General features: G+C 43.2%; 1 protein-coding gene and 1 pseudogene across 2 annotated transcripts in view; one reads left to right on the forward strand and one right to left on the reverse strand.

Annotated features, from left to right (window-relative positions):
* Positions 1–22182, forward strand: part of AP2B1 (adaptor related protein complex 2 subunit beta 1) — a 126007-nt gene that overhangs the window by 101992 nt on the left and 1833 nt on the right. For both annotated transcript variants that reach the window (XM_032843236.1, XM_032843237.1), the window contains 3 exons: positions 9499–9583; positions 10534–10620; positions 16617–16771. In XM_032843236.1, coding sequence (XP_032699127.1) covers positions 9499–9583; positions 10534–10620; positions 16617–16771 — 327 coding nt within the window. The remainder of the gene's footprint in view (positions 1–9498; positions 9584–10533; positions 10621–16616; positions 16772–22182) is intronic.
* On the reverse strand, positions 19879–20317 carry LOC116858442 (annotated as a pseudogene).

Here is a 22182-nt window from a genome sequence, read left to right on the forward strand (position 1 = left end):
TCATTTCAGGGAGTGTTTACAAATATCAGATGCATGTGGTTCTTGAACCAAACTCAGCAAGGCCATCTCCTTGTCTTAGCAAGCAGAGTATCCGCAGACTCTGTCTCTGCCTGTTGTTTCTCAGTGGCCTCGCAGCCTACCCCATGACTCTGATTTAATACCCTTTTACCTGGGTAGGCCTGGCCCCAGGCCCAGTTTTTTTTTTTTTTTTTTAAGATTTTATTTATTTATTTGACAGATAGAGATCACAAGTAGGCAGAGAGAGAGGGGAGGAAGCAGGCTCCCTGTTGAGCAGAGATCCTGATTCGGGGCTCGATCCCAGAACCCTGAGATCATGACCCGAGCTGAAGGCAGAGGCTTAACCCACTGAGCCACCCAGGTGCCCCTTTGTTTTATTTTTAAGATTTTAATTTTGAGTAATCTCTATACCCAACATGGGGCTCGAATTTATGACCCTAAGATCAGGAGTCACATGCTTCACCAACAGAGCTGGCCAGGTGCCCCTCAGTCCCAATTTTAATCCGAGGACTACAAATTCAAATTCATTTTCTCTCAAAGTGGGCAGAGCAAACATTAGAGTCTGTTGTTTCTTTACTCTGCTCATCAGTATTTGAAGGGGTAAGAGCACAGCACATTAATGGATCCTAATTCCAAGATTGTAGATAACTAGGAAAATAGAATATGTTACTGTTCTAATATTTGGAGAACTTTTTCTGTTGCTAACCTATGTCTGTGTGCCACTTTAAATAAAACAAATTGCCACCATGCAACTATTTATTAAACTGCTATCCTAATTGCCTAAGACTATTTTGGATGATATTTTCAGAGTAAATTGGAAGCTGAAGGGTGTTCTGTAAGTGTCTTAGAGCTTCAGAGAAAACCAAAATCATTTGGATGCCTGATAGGAATTAGAGCTGAACAATTCCCTTTTACTGTGAGACCAGAAAGAAGCTTTTTTCACAATCCTGATAGACACAAAGCTTTAGGGAGACAAATTTTAATAGGAAGAGCAAAAAAGATTGTCTTTTGCCAGCAGATCACTGTATCTCATTCCATTCTTCGCTAGAGAACAATTTTTTCAAATACTCAAAACTATCTAACTTTTGCCTTTAAAGGGAAAGAGAACCCTTAAATAAATAAATAAATAAATAAATAAAATAAAGTTAATGGTCTAGCACTTCCCAGTTCCAGAATTTTTGCACTTGGTATCAGAAAAGTGTACTTTGGTAGGAATGGGTATGATTGTTTATGAATTCAGAGATAAGGAGAAAAAGGGTCTAGACCCTTCTGGGCTGAAATCCATGCCAGCCTGAGCTGTCACAAAGCTGGCCTTGTGCTTTCGGCCTAACCTGCAGGGCCTGTGGCTTGAGTGACCACCATAGGTGGGCTGCTTTTTCTGCCCGCCATACGGGTCATCTTGGGTGAACATTGTGACCTATCCACCTTATTTCCAAATGGTTTTGAAGGAGATGGGTTTCTTTTTTAAAGCAGTACTTGAGGGTGTGGTTTAATTTTCAAAAGCATTACACAGTTTGATTCCAGTAGCTGTGGCGCTGGTGCAGTGCCTTGGGTATTTGGCGGACAGTCATCGTCTGATGTCCTCTTGACCAAATGAGAAGCTTCTGACAGTTTAATCCAGGAGTCTTTTAAGCCACCATCTATCCATACCACTTTACAGTCTTCCATCTTTTCTTTGGTGTTCTGGAGATTTCAGTTGGCTTGCATTCTAATTCATTCTAATTCGTGGTGTAAACTCCTGGGAGTTTTTGACATTGAGATGAAGCAGATCTCCTGACAGGGTAGGGACCATGGAAGGCGCCTTATTATTTTGGTTTCTTTCTACCTCCTTTCGAAACTGGGCCTACTAAGAGAGGTTGGCTCTTAGGATCTCACTACTGTTCTAAAGGCCCATAATTATATATGCTACAGTTTAAGAGCTCACCTGGAGGTCTGTTCAGAGCTTTCCTTTCCCCTCTAAGTGCTATTTGAACAGGGAACCTTCAAATGCTGGAATGCCTATTGTTTCCAAGAGGAGATTAGAGACACGGGGCTACTGCTTTTAGCAGGAGATGGGGAACCTGTCACATTTCACCTGTAAGGAGTTCCCCTGTCCACATGCTCTTAACAATGAGAGAAGTCCTAACCTTTTGAGAATAAACAAGTGTGGCTTTTATCTACAATCGGCACCAGGTTGTTACTGTTGGAGGGCTGCACAGCAGCCAGGTAATCCCATGTTATTTGTTGGAAAGAATACAGAAAGAAAGAATACAGAGCTAGAGGGTTCTTGTTTGAATCTCCGTCTTGGAAGTAAACTAAAGAAAGATGCTCTTCAAGTTCAAGTTGAATTAGCATCAGAAGGAAGGTAAAGTGACGCTTTCTGTAGTGGATCTCGTGATTATTTCTGCTGTATTTTTCACTGCAGTTTCTTTTCTCCTTTAAACTTCAATTTCTGAGAATTCTCGATTTATTAGTGGGGTTTGAAATGGAACACCATATTTATACTAAAGATGGTAGATACTTTTTTGGCATTGACCAGGAATGCAGAACTATAGCTAGTAACTCTAGCAGCTAACAGAAAGAGCTACTTCTGCTGGAGTTCCAGATGACATGCATCACTCAGTTGTGTGCCGTTAAAAACCTTCACTCAGAGCCAATGCCCCAGGATCTGTGGACTATGTGGTGTGGTGCTTAAAACACATCTGAATCATCATTCCTCAGAGAACTGGTGATGGTTGGCGTCACTGCCTGGTCCTAGCTTGGACCAGCCTGCAAATAATCTTTCCAAAAGCTAAATGGAGAGGAGGAATGAAAGAAAAAAAAAAAATTCTTCAGAGACTTGGAAAGGTCACAAGTGACGTCATGGAAGAGTAGATGATACACTCTCAGAGGTGAGCTGTGTGCCACTTGCCTGGGTTTTTCCTGTGGCAGTGCCTCCTATGGTTATCTCTGGCAAGAGGCCGCATTTACCAGAGTTCAAACTGAGTTCATCTCGTACCTTTTTATAGTACATTTGAGTACACTGGAACAAGGTTAGAATATTAATTTTGCCTGTTCGTCTCCAGCTGTGCACCATAAAGAGGCTGTAGCTACTGCAGCGGGCTTCCTATACTATGGAGGGAAACTAATTGGTGGTTACAGGCTAACACTGACAGGCTGCACTTTCCCCAGCAGCCACGGAAAGTAACTTTTAAAAATCATTATTATTATCAAGCGTTTATAGCCTGCTCTTGTGTTTTCTGAGTGCCCCATAATCATTTCTGTTTGCTCCTCCCATTGATGTCCCTGACAGGCAGGTTCATATTGTTGGGGCCACATGTTGCTTGTGATAAAGCAGAGGACTAGAGGATTAGGTCATCTGCCCTTTGGTACCATCTGTGATCTTCTTTAGGCATCCTCCAAGCAGAAGCTGAGGTTTGCATTCTGTTCCTTTGCCCATTGAATCCATTTCCTCACTGCTTGCCCTTAACACGGTATATATTATGGCTTTTATACTTTCTTGATGGAAACTTATACAGGAAGAAATGTGTTTTACACAGTACACACATACACATACACACAACACATAAAACTGAAACAGTTTGGGAAACATCTCTTAACTCTTCATGAGATGCACCATGATATTTTCCATTCTATTTTATTTTTTTGAAGATTTATTTATTTTGAGAGAGAGAGAGAGAGACTCTTGAGCAGACTCCCCACTGAGCACAGAGCCTGACACAGGGCTCAATCTCATGACCCTGAGATCACAACATAAGCGGAAATCAAGAGTCGAGGCTTAACCGACTGTGCCACCTGGGTGCTCCTCTATTGTATTTTTTAATGCCAGTTTCAACCCACTGTATTAATTTTTTTAAAGATTTTTATTTATTTATTTGGCAGAGACACAGCAAGAGAGGGAGCATAAGGAGAGGGAGTGGGAGAGGGAGAAGCAGGCTTCCCGCAGAGCGGGGAGCCCAATGCGGGGCTCGATCTGAGGACCCTGGGATCGTGACCTGAGCCGAAGGCAGATGCTTAACAACTGAGCCACTCAGCCTGGGCACACCCAGGTGCCCCCCACTGTATTAATTTTAAGAAGCATCACTTGGTCATGGTCCACAATTTTAAATACAATGCTAGGAGGTACTTGAAGCGAGGAATGCATGTGGCACATTTTTCCTGGAGCATCAGTTTTACTGTGGTAAGGGGATAAACACATTTTCATATTAAAACATATATATACAGATGCATTATGGAATAGCATGGAACTTCAAAGAAATTTTGTTCTTATGATGGGCTACTTCATATTATACCCCCATACCCCCAACCCTGACCCTTCCTGCTACTTCCACCCCAGTACAGACATCCATACTTTCCTCTTCTGTTAAGGGAAGTACACTAGAAAAAACTTGAAGTACTGTCCTTTTGGAAACTTGAGACCAAGTTTATATGTTGTCTAAACCTCAGTGGTTTTCAGATACTCTGAATAGTATATTTTCCAATTAGCATTCTTATTGAGTACTCTGTACCAGTCACTATTCTAGAAATTGAGAGTACAGTAGTGAACAAGAGACAAAAACCCCCTCTCTCATAGCATTTATATTCTGCTGGAGGCTGGGGTACAGGGACAGGCGATAAACCGGCGAATAAGTAAAATAGTATGTCAGATGAGGGCAGTGGAGGTAAGAGAAACCAGAGAATTGGATAGACAGTCCTGGGGTTAGAGATTGGGTGGTGTGATTTTATAAACACGCTGGTCATGGAAGACCTGTGTGGAACGATAATAGTTGATTAAGCAAAGACCTAAAGGAAGCCAGGAATGAGGCATGCAGATTTCTAGAGAGGGAGAGAATTGCAGACAGAAGATAGAGCAAATCCACAAACCACGAGGTCGCAGAGTACCTGATACGTGCAGGGGAGAGCAGCAGGCCCCTGTGGCTGACATGGAGCTAGCAGGGAGACAGTCACAGCACATAACATCAGAGAGGTAATAGGCATCAGATTATAGGCAATTGTAATTTGGTTTTTATTCTGAGTGAGACGGGAAGTCATTGGAGGTTTGCGCAGAGAGGTATTTATGAGCTGACCCACATTTAAGATCCCTCTGGCTGCTGTGTTGAGAATAGACTGGAGAAGCTAAGTGTTACAGAGAGTGGAGGAGGCAGGTGCAGAAGCAGGGGCACTATTAGAAGGCTTTGTGGTATTCTGTTTACTGTGTTTGGAAAGACAGCAGGAGGTTCTCTTTAGGGATGGGAGGGGAGATCAAGAAATAGGTTTGGGACATGTTCATTTTAAGATACTAGCTATCCAGGTGAAGATACTAAGGCAGTTGGTATATATATGTCTTCATCGATTTCCCAAAACAAGTTAGGCATTGATTTTAAAGCTCTCGGGAAATAGTTCTCCAGCTTGTCTGGATTATATCTTTCTATTCTGTACCTATCAGGATGGCGAATTTCAAAATAAGAAAACTCTGGAGCAGTCAGTATTACACTCTTTAAAGTTCTTTTTGAGAGGAGCTACTGTCCAGATTGGAATTGAACTGGCTTCATAACTGTGTGTTTCCCATGATTCTTTTTGGCCTAAACTCCTAAGGAGTGATTTGGCACATCGTTGGAGAGTCAAGTATTTGAGTTGTGATTTACTACCTGTGTTATTCTTAGCATATAGATCTTATATTAGCTCAGTGATTTGAAATAAAAATAGCATTTATCTATCATCCCAGCCTTGTTGAGTACAGTTTGCTGATCAAGAGATGTTAATGGGATTATGTTATGCATACAGATGATAATAGAGGTAGAAAGGGGGTTGGGAAACCAGTGTTTCATTCCATTTGCTCAACATCTTCCCCTTAATTTCATGCAACAAATATTTCTTAAGCTATTAGGATGCCAGTGAAAGTGCGAGCCCCTGCGCTCAGAGTTCATTATATTGTGAGTGAGGCAGATGGAAACAAACAGTGATTTTATCTTGTGCTAGAGGTGTATGCACGGGGTGCTATGGGGGAGGGATTAGAGTTTTCCTGAGAAATCTTAAGCTTGAACTGAATCTTAACATTAAATAGGTGTTTTTCAGACAACTGAAGCTTCGGGAGAATATATTAAACAGAACAACTAAGGAGGCACAGAGCTGTGAGTTTCAGTGTCTGGGGGAACAAGCAGTAATTTTGATATGGTTGACATTAAGGAACTAGGCTGGAGAGGTGGATGCAAGAGAACCATATATTCTTGAGTGAATGGAGTTCTAGCCAAGAGTAAAACTTTGAGAGCTGCAAAACGCAGAGGTTGAAAAGTTATTGTAAAAGAAGGGAACTGCCTCCCCCAGAGTGACCTGTGCTATTGACCCTGTAAAGAGATATTTTATGAAGGACACAGTAGCAAGAAGAATCATTAGGCCAAGAGCTTGCTAATAAGCCTATTTTTTCCCCCTCTCGTCTGGTCCCTTTTTAGCATAGCAGTAGTACTGTGTTTGAGCACATGGAAGATTTCACTTATGCCTACTATGGTTATCTTCTGTTATGAAAAATTCTGAATAAATAGGTAAAAGAGGTGGTGAAAGAGGGAATTTTTTTTCACAGACACTTGTTCTATTACATACCGTAAGCCAGGCACCATTCTTGGTGCTTTGTTGCAGATGTTAACCCACTCTTTTCCTAGCAGCCCATGTGTTCGGTGCCATTGTCTCCATGTGCAGACGGGACCCTGAGCTGAGTACTGCTTGCCCAGAGTCACACAGCTAGTAAGCATGCCAGGGTCAGAATTTGAAATCAGGTGGTCTGGTCTGGTTCCCAGGCCACAAACCCACGAGTCTGCTGCCTCTGATTTGGGTGTCCCAGCTTCTCACAGTTATTCTAGAGCAGAAGTCCAGGGATAGTCTTCAGGATGTCCTGAAACCCCCGATTGTGTGTCAAACGTTGTCTGAAACCTTTTTCAGGAAGAGGGTCTATGACTTCTATTTGTCAAAAGGGTCGCGAGACAGAATGATTTAGTACTACTGACCTAGAAAAGCTTTCCATGTCTTTTCTGTTGTTAAAGACCTCCATTTAGAAGAAGGATTCCCTCAGAAGAACAAGATATTTACAAGCCTGTCCTGACTTCTTAGCTCACATTGTTCTAAATTAATTGCTTATCTGGTTGATCTTCCTAGGGACTTTTTCCAAAATGCACACACCAGGTCCCAGATTTAGATCATTATTTACGTGGGATGAAGCCCTGGCATCAGTTTTGAAAAATCTCTCCAGGTGATTCTAGTATGTCTTTGATTAAGAACCACTAATATTTTAATTGTTAGTAGATTTTAAAAATAAATTTTTATGTGTGTTCAAAAAAAAAAAAAGAACCACTAATATGGGGGGCGCCTGGGTGGCTCAGTCGGTTAAGAGTTAGCTTTTGGCATCATGATCCCGGGGTCCTGGGATTGAGCCTCATGGCAGGCTCCCTGTTTCGTGGGGAGTCTATTTTTCCTTCTCTTGCTCACTCTCTCAAATAAAATCTTTAAAAAAAAAAATCAGTAATATAATCCCCCAGAGGACAAAGATTATATTTTCTGTATTCTTCATTGTATCTCAAATGCTTGGGACACAGTAAACCTTAATGAACATTTGAATGACTGGCACATTGTGAAATAGGACTGCTTTTTATTCAAAGATAATAGTAACAATAATCACTTGCAGTTCACATAAGACCTTTCTATAACCCAGACAGGGTCACCTATACCATCCAGTTTTCTCTTCTGAATAACCTTTGCAGAGCCTGGCACTACCTCAAGATCTTCTTGGTGCCCGTATCTGAAGTAACAGTTCTCTCATTGCTGAGTACCAGATGAATTAGAAAATACCTCTTTCCCAGCAGCCCACAACTGATATAAATCTTTCTGAGTGGTGCTCTAGTACATCTAAAAGGGTGTTTGAGGACCTCTTTCCTACGGTTAGTTACTCTGCTTATATTTACGAGACTCAAGCTTTTCGAGAATCCTGCCATCTGGGCATCAGATTATGGAACATAGGTCAGAAACTCCTAGTGGACTGGTAATTGAAAAGCATAAGTTACAAAGAAAGTAATTTGATGGATTCTTGTGGGAGAGAAAAGAGAAAGACGGTGTCAAGTAGACATAAGCACATTATGAAGAGGAAATAAAGGTACTATTGAAGCTGGGGGAGATGAGTTGATAAGCACAAAAGAACTGGAAGGACTTCAAAAAAGGATATTTGGATCCGATAGCCAAAGTTTTGGTAAAAAGCTAGATATGCTGTTGAGGTGTAGACATTGGCTCTGAAGGGGCAGTGGGATAGCAGTTTTTTTACTTTATTTGCTTAGAACAAAATAAAAGAGAAATAGACACAGTTACTGATTATAGAACTTGCCCAGAGAAATGTTTTCCAGTGGTGCCAAGACCGTAGATGGGAGAGTCATTAGTGACAGAAACCAGTGGGAAGTGGTGGTTTAGAGCAGTTCGCCGCCTCCTCCTCCTCCCCCTTCGTACAGTCTGTGGTTTTTGTAATCTGTTGCAGTGAACCTGCCTGTCTCTGGGTATATTCACCAATCAGTGTCACCCCTAAATAAAAGTACTTAGTGTAGCTTTTTAGAACTGCAAACAGCATGTTCTGAGCTGAAAGGGCTGGCGTAGAATCGCAGCCTACCTAAGTCAGAACTGCATCTTGTGAGGAGAGGTTGCATTTCTTCGCTTGCACCTTTCCTTCTTCTAGTCATCAGATTTAACAGTGGTTGACCCAGCAAGCTTTTTCCAACTGTAGGACTTGAAAAATAAGATTTTATAAAAGAGGGCGTCAGGGTGGCTCAGTGGGTTAAAGCCTCTGCCTTCAGCTCAGGTCATGATCCCACGGTCCTGGGATTGAGCCCCGCATCGGGCTCTCTGCTCCAGCAAGGAGCCTGCTTCCCCCTCTCTCTGCCTACTTGTGACCTCTCTCTGTCTGTTAAATAAATAAATAAAATCTTAAAAAAAAAAAAAAAGAAGTAATATCATTAATAGTAAGTGGTAACAGGAGCTTCTATTAATAACTGTAGAAACAATAACTCAGTGGGTTATTATTTTTTTTTTTTAAGATTTTGTTTGTTTGTTTGACAGAGATCACAAGTAGGCAGAGAGGCAGGCAGAGAGAGAGAGGGGGGACCAAGCTCCCCGCCAAGCAGAGAGCCCGATGTGGGGCTTGATCCCAGGACCCTGGGATCATGACCTGAGCTGAAGGCAGAGGCTTTAACCCACTGAGCCACCCAGGCGCCCCTCAGGGGGTTATTCTTGATGCTGAACTTGGTGTCTTCAGTTTCTCCCTCCGGGGGCTCCTCCTAGAAAGAGGTGGAGTTGCAGGTTCTCATAGTGCTCCAACAGTAGAATGAGTAAGGATGTGCTTTGCAGCATATGGGCTGGTAGGTCTTGGTCTGGGGAGTCCTGAACTGTCTGAGAAAGGAAAGAAATAGAGTGATATATTTCCTGACACATACTGCCCTTTCCCTCCTACCTGGCTTCCTGTGATGTCCTAATTTTCCCTCATTACTTTCCTGGCAGGTGGCTGTGAAAAACAATATTGATGTCTTTTACTTCAGCTGCCTCATCCCACTCAATGTGCTTTTTGTAGAAGATGGCAAAATGGGTAAGTACGTCCTCCTGTCCTTCTGCCAAATATACCATTGCCCTTCCTCTGAATGTCAGGCAGAGCATAACCCAGAAGTACAAGTTCTTTTGAGATTTTTAAAAAGGGAGGGGTGGGGAGGAGTGGGGTTAAGGCTAAAGGTCTAATACTTGCTGATCATATGGATTCTCATGAGTCACAGTTGATCTTGCCTTGCTGTTGGTCTCTGTATCACATTGCTAGTTACCTGAATAATCCAGTCACACCAGCACGGAGTCAGTGGTTTGGTGACAAGGAGATGTGGATTTAAATCTCACCTTGGCTGTATATTCGCTGTGTGATTGTGACAAGGTGCTTAGCTTTTCTGAGTCTCCGTTTCCAAGTTTGCAAAGCAGAATTTGTTATTGTAAAAGCTGGATGAGATAATACATGCAAATTGAGCACTTAGCCAGCCCTGTACTAAGTTCTTACTGTCTCAAAATAAGAATTCAGTAATCTGTAATAAACATCAGTACACCCCATGTGGTTATTGATGTTTCTCTCTTCTCTTACTTATGAAACCGCCAGCTAATAAAACTGCTTATACTGGTACATATGAATTGTATTGGTACTGAATTGATCTGACTCTTACACTGGCTCTTTGGGTAGGCAGGACAGATGTAATTATATATGATGAAATTAAGGATCAGAAAGATCAGAAGAGTTACCCAAAGTCATGACATAGGAAAACAGTGGAGCCGAGACTAAACCCTAGATGTGAGCTTCTTCTGGTGTATCTTACTGCTGCCGATACGAGAATACTTGATGTGGAATGTAGCACCTCTGCATGGCTGAGAATTGGCTCCAGTTCCAGGCCGCTCCTGGATGTATTGTAAGAGCCAGCACTCCGAAAGAGAAATGGTGTAAGGTGCCAGAATCAGAATATCGACAGACTGTGCACACCCTTCCTTACCCTCTGTTTCCCCATACAGAGCGCCAGGTCTTCCTTGCCACATGGAAGGATATTCCCAATGAAAATGAACTTCAGTTTCAGATTAAGGAATGTCATTTAAATGCTGGTGAGTAATGACTGAATTTCATGTGCATCTTATTAGATATTTGAAAATTTTGTCTTTACTTACCTCTTCTTTCCACATCTGCCTCTTTCTGGTGGGTGTATGGTAGATATTTGACCTGTAAACTTCTCTTTAAAAGCTTGAGGTGTTTTGATGTAGGTGCTAGATTACTTCCAAGCTGACAGATTCAGAAACAAACTAGGATGGGTCCATCCACCGAGTTCTTCAGTAGTCAGACCGGTGTTAGTCGTGTACGTGCGCACTGTGCCCTCTGGGGAGCCTCCAGTGGCTAACGCGCCAGTTGAGGATGTAAACCCTCCCGGGAATTAAAAGGACTCTCTCCTCTATCAGCCTGTGGTATTGGAAGAAAGGGAACTCTCTGAGATCCTTAGGTAGAATCTTGTGTTTGTTACTAAACAAAAAATACATCATAGTTGATTAAATTAGCTTTTTTTTTCCTTTAATTTGCCTTGTATCAACTTTCATAGGATAATACTAACCTCCTGAGTCATCATTAAAAAGCCCCAGACCCTTCTGTAGTTCATTTTATTACTGTAATAGAACATCAAAGCTGGAACCCAAGAGGAGAAATAGTAGCTATCAGTCCCTAGAGCTTGATAGTGATAGGACTTGTTTCACGAAGTTTCCTCAGGAATCCAAGGGCCCTGAGCTCCACATTGTCCTGCCTTGGTCCCAGTCACTCTTTTTTGAGACTAGTGCACAACCTTCTGAGTTTGAATGAAAATGAGCCTTGGTGCTTAGTCAGTACCTTCTCTTTTATTGATTTCCTCTTTGTGTGTTGGTGTTTCTCGTGTGGGGTTTTTGGCGTGCTGCCGACCCAGTGTCTTTAGAGCATAACACTGGGAGGAAGAGGCAATATGGGACTACAGAGAAGGGGGAGAAACTCACGGTCCTCTAATTCCAACCTTTTCTTTTTAACTGTCATCGTTTGGGGCTCTGCAATGTATTCATCCTCTGTGTTCAGACAAATCTTCTCTTATGGGGCTTCTCCTGAGCCCTTGGCGAGGTGTCTGAGGAGACAGTCTTCTATAATTTCCATTGGAATAACTACTAAGTTGATTCTCTTCAGGAACACCACACATCTGCCTTCTTCCTAACATTTCTTGGTCTAGGTTTCTCACCCCGACTGGTTGTGTATGTATGTTTATTAAACAAAACCTACATTTTTGCTGCATTTTCACCAAAAAATCATACTCAAACTGAGCTGCTTTTGGTGCCGTATTCTAGGTAGGTGACAGTGTTATCTGCCCTCTCTGAGGCTCATGGGTCAGTTACCACAAACCTCATGTCATGAGTGGAGGAGCTTGGGTAGCCTTCCGAGGTCAAAAGCTGTGCTGCAGGAAGCTGTCAGGTGCAGATCCAGAGTGGCTCCCGGTGAGAACCAGAGGGGATCCTGTTAGAAAGGCAGCTGCCGTACCCGGTTTGGAAGAGACCCTTCATTATAGTCACTACTGTGGTAGCTGGTCCTATGGCAGTGTTTCATGTATTGCTCTCCTGGGAACACTTCTCTCCCAAAGAATAGAAGGGGGTTTGTGTCAGTGGCAGCTGAGAAATGCAGCGTGTGATGGGCCTCTGCTGGAAGTTGCCTTTGCAGGTGAGCACACACGAAAGCTGAGGAGTCTGCCCTTGAGGAAATCTGTTTAACTCATTGTGAACTAAGTTTATGGACCGTGGAATTTAAAACCACAAAATGCTTATTTTTAATATCTTGTAGAACACCAGTGTTCCTTTTTTTTTTTTTTTAAGGTTTTCTTTTTAAGTAATCTGCACCCAATGTGGGGCTCAGACTCACAACCCCGAGATCAAGAGTTACACACTTCACTGACCGAGCCAGCCAGGCGCCCCAACACCAGTGTTCCCTTGAGCATGATCTGGGAAACACTGGCCTACAAAGAACAAAAAAAAGGCACAGAATAATTGGAAAGAAGATTTGGTTTCAGATGTCCAGTCTGAAAGGGAAATGCTTTTTCAAAAAGAAAAAAAAAAAAAGCTTGGATGACTGAGGTTTGACAGTTTTAGTCTGGCCTACCAAAATAATAGAAAAGATCCCCCTCCTTCCAGATTGGAGTTCTGAACCCTTGTGGCACCTCGGTGTACATTTATGATCCTGCCAAAGAGGAGGTGTCTGGCCTTTCTCCCAGTGGGGCTGTGTCCTCTGCTGTAGCCTGGCACAGTTTCTTAGAGCAAATTCAGTTTTGATCAGCTCTGCCTTGGCTTCCTGCCAGTGCCTCACTGCCTTGGGTGCTCCAAATACCAGCAGATTGGTTTCTCAGTGACACACCACTTTATGGCCACACCGCACATGGAGTAGAAGGGCTGTTTTTGTTTTCTCTGGGAGCCCAAAGCCGTCATTTTCCCACACAAAGTCACGGCTAATCTTGCAGGACCACTTCCTGCAACTGATCTTTCTAGCTTTTCCTCTGCATCCATCCCAAGGTCTGGAGTGGCCTGGCCTTTATATTTCCTTCCAGTCCTGAGGGCTCTATTAACAGTACATTTCCAGGTTTAGTGCCTTCTGATTCAACACCCTGGGTCTAGCTGGGAGCTAAAAATACCATCCTTTCCAGCTGATCTGCCCTAATCACAGTAGCACCAACACTTTAAATAGCTTTTCTATGCCAGAGTAGACATTTGACAGATGGAACTAACACTTTGGGGGCTGTACGAAGTCACAGGCTTTAAGGACTTTACCAACCTAGCCTTCTGCCTTTACTTTTGCTCTTCGATTTCTTTCTAGAGAAGAAACAAGAAACCCTCTTTCCAAGCCTTAATAATTAATCAGATCTGAATAGAAAGGTATGTATGATATGGGGTACTTGTGGGACCACTAGTTGTGTAAATACTAGAAAATTTTAAATCTTGAAGGCACTAACGAATGGGTTGCCCTGCTTCCTAGCCTTGTCATCTCTATTGGTGTTGAGTTCTGCATGAATCTGTTTTGCAGCCTACCATGATAGCTACATTTGGGGTTAGCATATGTCTGGGACCACTATCTTAACTGCACAAGAGCTAGTTGCAGCTCTAGAAAGGAATCTTTCTGGCAAGCAGTCTACAAGCCTGTTCTTTTTTTTTTTTTTTTTAATTGTTTATTCAGAAAAACTCCAGGGCATATTGTATCTATAAGCACTAGTTAGGCACTATGGTAAGGGACAGATCTTTCTTCTAGTGTGGGGACTTAGATAGGGGTGAGTTCTGTTTCTCTGTTTTGCTTTAATCCTATCCTGTGGAAGATTTCATAAATGAAATGCTTCGCTGGCCAGAATAAAATATAGTTTGGTTGCTCAAGCAGTAAATAGTGTTGTTTTTAACAGTCATGGTAGTTTTGGACTTGGTTGGCCCCGAGTGCAAATATCCCCTTTCCATTCTCTAATACGAGTACCATCCTCCCTCCTGTTGCTTCTAGAAGAAGTGTGACCTTAGCTAAAGTAGGAAGATGAAGATCACATCCACACCTCCTCAGAGTTTAGGCACCAAACTCAAAGATCCAGCTTTGGGAAAGAAGACAAATGAACCGGAAGAAATCACATCTGGAAGCAAATATAAACCTATTTGACATCTTTTCTTACTCTCTCCTTTGGGGCACGTCTCCATGTCTTTACATTTCCTTCTCATTCTCAGATTCTCACAACAGTGGTGAGATTACATATGATTTCCCTGAACTCCTGGGAAAACCTATATCTTATCAAGAAGTGTATCCCAGTCAAGAGGCCCTTGGCTGTCTCCATCAGAAGGGCATGCGATTCTTCATCTCAGGGTCGAGAGTTCAGTCCCCACATTGGATGCAGAGATTACTAAAAATAAATAAGTAAATAAACTTTAAAAAAAAGTGTATCCTTACATCTGGTTCCCATCATTGTTCTTAACAAGAACATTTAGCATAGTCTGACTACTCTTTCATTTCTACATCCTCAAGCTCAAACCTGATGTCTAAGATTTATAAAGTCGGCTCACACATACTTAGTTCTAGAGCCCTTCCGTCATTTAGTCTGCTGGTGGAAATCCTATATAGCCATTTAGTAGGAGCAGAGCCAGGTCTCCGGCCAGAATATTTCCCAAATGTATTAAAGTTTACCTTCATTCAACTTGTTTATTTTCCCTGACTATTTAACCTGTTTTCTAATTTTGGAAGGCTGAATGTGTTTGTGTGCTTCCATTTCTTAGCCTGTCCTCTCTTCCATAACTGGTGAAATGATGAGAAGTCTGTAGGAACCTGGGCTTTACTATATACACGGTCTAGAATGTGCCTACGCCTGTGCAACAAGGCGGCTCTTCGGTAAAGGCTCCTGTGTGTGTCCTGTTTCTTCGGAAATGGGCAAGAGCCTTGAAATTTAGGAGTGGCTTTTACAACTTAAAACAAGCCCCCATGGCTTAAAACAGGACAGTCCTATCAAAACGCATTCACCAAACTCCAGCGGGTGGCGTTGCCTAGCAACTCAGTCTAAGGGGCAAGAGCCCTTCATTATGGGAACCAAGGTGGCCGAACTAACCTGACCCCTGAGAAGGTGATTAAAAAGCACATGGAGGCCCCCTCCTCCAACAGTATTGCATATAACGACCCTGAGGTGGACTTTTTAGCTCCTCAAAGATAGCTGGTTCTTAAGCTGTAGCTGTTCTGCTTGGTGTTGGTGAAAACCTTGGAGGAAAAAGGCCAAGAGTGAAGTCACAAGTAAATGTGGTACAGATGTTTAGTGACTGGGCCCTCGTGCCTCCTCCCCGAGCTGTCGTTGGTTTGAATGTGGGAAAAAGACACGAGAGCAAGAACTGCAGATGGCTTCCAGTGCCTGTGGCAGTACATCGATCTTGGCATCTCCAACCCTGGAGTCGGAGGCTTCTTCACAGGTATCGATGGCAATGGCAAGTGCCCATTGTGTCCCTGGTACCCGGGGGAAGCACAGTGATGAGAAACTCCAGGATCCCTGTGCTCAGAGAGCTGCTGCTCTTGGAGAGCATTGAGGCCAGCCATCACTGCATCCTTTTCCCGGAGAGCGCACCAGAATAGGACGGATTTTTATGTGGAGAATTACTGAAGTCAGCACGAGAAATTTAGAATTCTCATCAGAAATGAACATTCTAAGCTATCAAAAAAGAAGCAGTGTTTGCCATCTCTATTCTCTACGTTTCTTTCTCTGATGCTTTGGCATCTCTCCTCTTAGCAGTGAGAGAGCAAGGAGAGTGAAATGACCTTTCATTCCAGACTTTCATGTCTCTTTGATGTGGTAGTCACAAGGAGGACCCCAAACACCAACTGCTGTCACCCTGGGTTGGTGACTCCAAAGGCTTCTGCTGTGACTAGCAGCCCCCGTTCAGGGTATATAGAGCTTGGTGGCAGTCATCTTTGGTTGAGACTTTTTCTTTATTCATTTGGAGGCATGATTCCCTACAGGCTTAAAAAATTATTTACCTGCTTAAAAAAAAAAATTCTTAAGCATCCAGGTTAATAAATTTGACTTGCAGGATTTCTGCCACTCTGTGCCCTTTTCTGATCCTGGCAGTTGAGGCCAGAGTGGCTCACGGTGAAGTAGCAGCGACTTGGGGAGTGAGTGTGGATTTGAGCACCAGTCTGTGTATCCCTGTAGCTCTGGGATCGGGGTTCTGGAAACGAACACCTACACACCAGTCCCTGTGGCACCACACATACACCCATTGCTGTCTTTGTCCCCCTCGGAGCATTTTTATCTGTCTAGTGCCTAGTTTAAGATTACCACTCTGCTGACCCACCATAATCTCCACAGGTAACATTTATACTCGTGTCTAGTTGTACCTTCCTCTGTTTACTGTCCTGGAATCTGTTAGGCGCCTCAAGAGCCTCTTCCTCACCCTGTGCTGTTGTGGGAGCAGGGCTGTCTGAAATGTGCGTGTGCACCTACACGACGGCACGTCTCGGGAGACTGTGTGCACGTGGCTCATACGGATGTCAGGAAAGCACATTTGTTTGATATTTTAACTGAAGGTGTGGAATTTTTAATCTCTGTTTCTAGACACTGTTTCCAGCAAATTGCAAAACAACAATGTTTATACTATTGCCAAGAGGAATGTGGAAGGGCAGGACATGCTGTACCAATCCCTGAAGCTCACTAATGGTATTTGGATTTTGGCTGAGCTACGTATCCAGCCAGGAAACCCAAATTATACGGTAAGTCCTTTCTCAAGGTAGATGGGTTCGAGGAGGGAGGTCAGACCCCTTTCATTTTTTCTAGCCTGGTGGAAAGACCTGGAAGAGGTGCTTCAGACCCCGGAAAGCCAAAACAAGCAGTTAATAAAGAAGTCCCCGGTGACCTTCTCTAAGGAGTGCTGCGAACTTCCCCTGGTGTTTGCTGAGTGACGCGCAGGACTCACCTAGCATTTCTGTGCATATGGTGCTCTAACAAGCTGTTCAGAGGGCTGTCTCCATAGCTCATTTCCAGAAGGCCTTCTTTCCTGCTTTAGAGTTCATGATCTAAGGCTGTCAGAGTCCTAGACACATGAGCCCTTTTTTTAGCCACATTGTATGCCCCAAAGACCCTGCTGAGAAAGGTGAGGCAAAACTGGGGCACACCTTTGGAAGACGACAAGGGGACTGTAGTTGGGAAAACTCCTTTAGGACCATACTGGACCAAAATTTAAATCTGGCAATATTTTTAGAGCAGGAGTGATTGCCTTGAACAACAAAGACTACACTGCAGGCATCGGACATGTGTTTGCTGTTGTGAAGTGTGATATCCCAATAGGATGCTGCCTGTGTCATTGCCTGTTGTAAAACAAAAGCCCTTGAGACGGGACAATATCTTCTTCTTTGGTTATCTTTGAAGCTTCTGAAGGAAGGGACAGAAGAGAATACCGTTCAGTATTGAATGGCTGAACAGGAGACTAAGGGGGCATGTTAGCCATTTAGCTAAGAAAAGCCTGTGACCGCATTCCTTAATTTTAACAGCCAAGTCTGTTTTCATTAGCATTCATCAAGGGAATAGTACCACCCAGAGCTGAGAATTCTTGGTGTTTTCCCCACTAGTTCCCTCCCTTGAAGTAGCTGGGAAAGTGTGTGTGTGCGCGCGTGTGCGCACACGTGCTTGGTCCTGTCAGGCTAGATTTTTGTGAGTGGGGAACTTCAGGCTTCCTCCATGAAGTAGACACTCCTCCCACCCACCTTGTCCTCCAGCAATCTTGTCTTTTTTGGAAAGAAAATCCCCATCATTTACTTTGAGTTCCCTAAGAAAGGAAAAAGCCCTTCTGTGCTGTTCTTGGAAGGGCAGGTCTTTACTATAAAATCAAGGTTTTGTAAAATAACTCCCATTTTCTTCCTTAGAAATGTGCTCAGAGAGAGAGAGAGAGAGAGAGAGAGAGCGTGTGTGTGTGTGTTTTGTTTTATCATCCATTTTATTGTATACAGTCTTTCATCTCAGCTAAGTTAATGAAGCATGATTACTCCTAGTTTGCAGATGAGGAAACCAAAGTTGAGAATGATTAACGACTTGGAGCACCCGGGTGGCTCAGTTAGTTCAGGCATCTGACTCTTACTTTCAGCTCATGTTATGACCTCAGGCTTTTGAGATCAAGCTCCATGTTTGGCTCCATGCTGCTGGGCTTGGAGTCTACTTAAGATTCTCTCCCTCTCCCTCTAACCACCCTCTCTCCTGCTCTCTTTAAAAAAAGGGGGGGAAGGGGGGCACCTGGGTGGCTCAGTGGGTTAAGCTTCTGCCTTCGGCTCAGGTCATAATTTCAGGGTCCTGGGATCGAGCCCCGCATCGGGCTCTCTGCTCAGCAGGGAGCCTGCTTCTCCCTTTCTCTCTCTGCCTGCCTCTCTGTCTACTTGTGATCTCTCTCTCTCTCTCTGTCAAATAAATACAATCTTTTAAAAATAAATAAATAATTAATTAATTAAAATTAAAAAAAGGAATGATTAGCAACTTGTTCAAGATCATGTAGTTTGTTGGTAGGTGTGTTGTGCTTAGAATTCAGGCTATCTCTTGACCTTTCCTATGGTATTCATTGTAAGGATAATGAGAATTTTGAGAAGGACCTCTTAATGTCACTGTCTTAAATATAATTTGGTTAGATTTTTTTTTCTTTTAAAGATTTTATTTATCTATTTGACAGAGGAGAGACACAGTGAGAGAGGGAACACTAGCAGGGGCAGTGGGAGAGGGAGAAGCAGGCCGAGCAGGGAGCCGGATCCGGGACTTCATCCCAGAACCCGGGGTCATGACCTGACCCGAAGGCAGATGCTTAACAAGCCGCACCTGTTTAAAATTTTTAACTTTTTATTTTGAAATAATAGACCCGCAAAAAAAATTTTTAAATGGTTCCAAGTTCCCATGTATCTTTCACTTAGTTTTCCCCATTGATAACATCTTACACACCCATAGTACATTTTCTTTTTTCTTCTATTTTTTAAGCAGGCTCCATGCCCAACATGGGGCTCTAACTCACGACCTGGAGATCGAGCGCTGCATGCTGTACCAGCTGAGCCAGCCAAGCACCCATATAGTACATTTTCAAACAGGGGATTAATGTTGGTACAACACTATTAGCTAAACTATAGACCCTACTCAGATATTTCCAAGTCCTACATTACTATTTCTTGTTGCTGATGGTGGCGGTCGGGGAGCGTACAGCACTGTGCAGTCTTATCATACGTGTGTAGACTTAGATAACCACCACCACTGGCAGGACATAGAGCCGTTCCAGCACCACGGACATTCCTTCTTCCCCCTCTCCATTTATAGACTCTCACCCATCCCTAAGCCCTGGGAACCATTGATGTTTTCTCCATTACTATACTTTTGTCATTTTACGAATGCTATATAAAGTTAAATTCTTACAGTATGGAATCTTTTTTGAGATTTTTTTTTCCCCATTTAACACCATACTCTTTTTTTTTTTTTTTAAGATTTTATTTATTTGTCAGAGAGAGAGCGAGCGAGCACAGGCAGACAAAGTGGCAGGCAGAGGCAGAGGGAGAAGCAGGCTCCCTGCTGAGCAAGGAGCCTGATGTGAGACTCGATCCCAGGACACTGGGATCATGACCTGAGCCGAAGGCAGCCGCTTAACCAACTGAGCCACCCAGGTGTCCCTAGCACCATACTCTTGACATTTACCCAGGTCATTAATAAGTATCTAAAGTTCTTTTTTATGACCAAGTAGTAGTCCCCCATATGGATGTACAACAGCTTATCCATTCACCTGTTGAAAGACATTTCTTCCCCATATATATATTTTTTTCCATTTTAACAGTTTTTAATTACAGTCATACATAAGATTACTCTATTCCTGTTTCTTCTCAATTGTTTCATCTTTATATTTGCCCTTTTCCTTTCCTGCTTCGTGAGATTTGGCTTTCTGCTCAAGGATCTTTTTGCAGTCTTTGTACAGTTAGAGTCTAGTGCTAACCCCCTTGCCAGGGTGAGTGCCCCCGTGGACGGTGTGCTGTCCGCCGTCTCCTGCTCTGCTCGTTCAGTGTGGATGACGTATTTCTTCCTGTAAACCTGGACGACTTTGCCAATTTGCTGACCTCTGTACAGTGTCCTCACACAGCCTGTACTTCATCATGCTTTCGGATGGCCGTGGATCACACAGTGTACTTCTGTCTTAGCTCTTTGGAAAGTGGGGAATACATCATCTTCCTGCAAATGTGGGAGGGTGCACTGGAATGCCGTTTACGGTTCCTGCCCTGGTCAGAAGTCACAAAGGGATTGAACTTCATGTTGGCCGCTGGTGCTTCTGTGATGGCTGCAAAAGGAAAGGGCTGCCTATGTATTTTTTTATTTTTATTTTGAGATAATTACAGATTTATGTGCAGTTATAAGAAATAATCCAGTGGGATTTTGTCCTCATGATGCCTTTTTTTTTTTTAATTATTTATTTGAGAGAGAGTAGGGGGAGAGGGAGAGGGAGATGGAGAATCTTAAGCAGACTGCCCACTGAGCACGGAGCCCAATGTGGGGCTTGATCTCATGACCCTGAGGTCATGACCTGAGCCAAAATCAGGAGTTGGATGCTTAACCCACTGAGCCACCCAGGTGTCCTGACTCCTGGTGCCTTTTTATAGCCACACCAACCTCCCTTCTTTCCTTATATTTATAAATGGTAAATTTGTTTACCTTGCCCTCTCTCCTGTTTCCATCCATCTGGTGACTAGGATCCTTCTGCCCACAGAACAATCCAAATTTTCCATCACAACATCTGATACAGACCTAATCCATTCCCTAAATGGTGCTGCAGACTTCAGAATCCCTTGGGTCCACTCCCTTCCCTCTGTCACCCTAAACACCCATTACAGTATTGCTCTATCTCCACTAGGTATTGAGGAAAGCAATCTGGTTGAACCAGTACTAATCCAGGGGGACCAGTGGTCCCTTAGCCTCCTAAGAGGTTGATAAATCGCTCCCCCCACCCTTCACCCAGTCCTTACTGTATTGAAATGTTTATCCTATAAGGATGAGGCCCCATTACTCCCAAGTAACTACATCTTATTTGGAAAGATAATTTGTATCTGGTGGGAAAGTGTGTTCCAGACTATAAACCAGAAGCAGATATGTTAAGTCCTTGGCTTACTTAGCTGTGAAAGGTGACTTTTCTTTCCTTGATGGGCCTAAAGGAGTGATAATTCCTGAGTGGTTGATATTAAAGATATCTCACATAAGTAGACCATCAGTTCAAAAGTTAAAACTTTAATAAGGTCTCTTTTCCCTTAGAAGCCATACAAAATGAGTCACAGAGTCCTAGCTTTTTAAGTCAAATTCTGTAGCTGCTTTGTTCTTATAATGTATGTTTCCCTTGTACTTGCTTCAGGATTTAGCAAGATCCTTTTTCTTTTCCTTTCTTTTTTCTTGTCTTGTCTTTTTTCTTTTTTTTTTTTTTTTTTGTAATTCATTCTAGTTTGTCTTAGCTGTACTAGTTGGAAGGCAACGGATGAGTTTTAAGTCTAAACCCAACCCTTTGTTAAAGGTTGGCATGGCTTGGCAGGTTGGGGGTGGAGGGGAGTGGAGGAGCGTAGTATGATATAGGGGAGAGAGAGGGAGAGACTGATTCTTCCTCATCACCACCACCCCCGCCCCCTTCCAAAGAGCACCAGAAACTCAAAGTCCAGGTCTGATCAGTCCATGACTGCTCCCCTTTCCTCCCATTGTTGGCCTTGGCAGATTGGGCTTTTGTAGAGGGAGGCATTTCCTTATCAGTCATAACCGCCCCCCCCCCCCAAAAAAAAAAAAGTCTGTCTCCCAACTGGTAGATCTTCAAGTATTGTTACAAAGATGTGGAAAAAATATTTTGGGGGAGAGGAACTACCCCTCTTTAGTCTAAGAGTTAACTCCCATAGGCTGTTCTTACTCTTTTTAGCTTCCTCTCCTCCTCCTCTTCTGAACCCACTTACTCTCCCACAAGAATTTTCCACAACAGTGACAGCGGAGAGGCTGTGGAGGAGGAGGTACAGAATTGCCTCTATAGGGAGCTTGAAAGTCAGGGACATGCCCATGGCTGCAGCTTTGAACGAAGTAGGGAGCTGTTTTCTATGCATATTTATATTCTTAAAGTAGTTGGGGTTTTTTCGTTTGGGAGTGTGTGTGTGTG

Source organism: Lontra canadensis, unplaced genomic scaffold (genome assembly GCF_010015895.1).
Source record: "Lontra canadensis isolate GAN:19392208 unplaced genomic scaffold, GSC_riverotter_1.0 scaffold137, whole genome shotgun sequence".
Lineage (NCBI taxonomy): Eukaryota > Metazoa > Chordata > Mammalia > Carnivora > Mustelidae > Lontra > Lontra canadensis.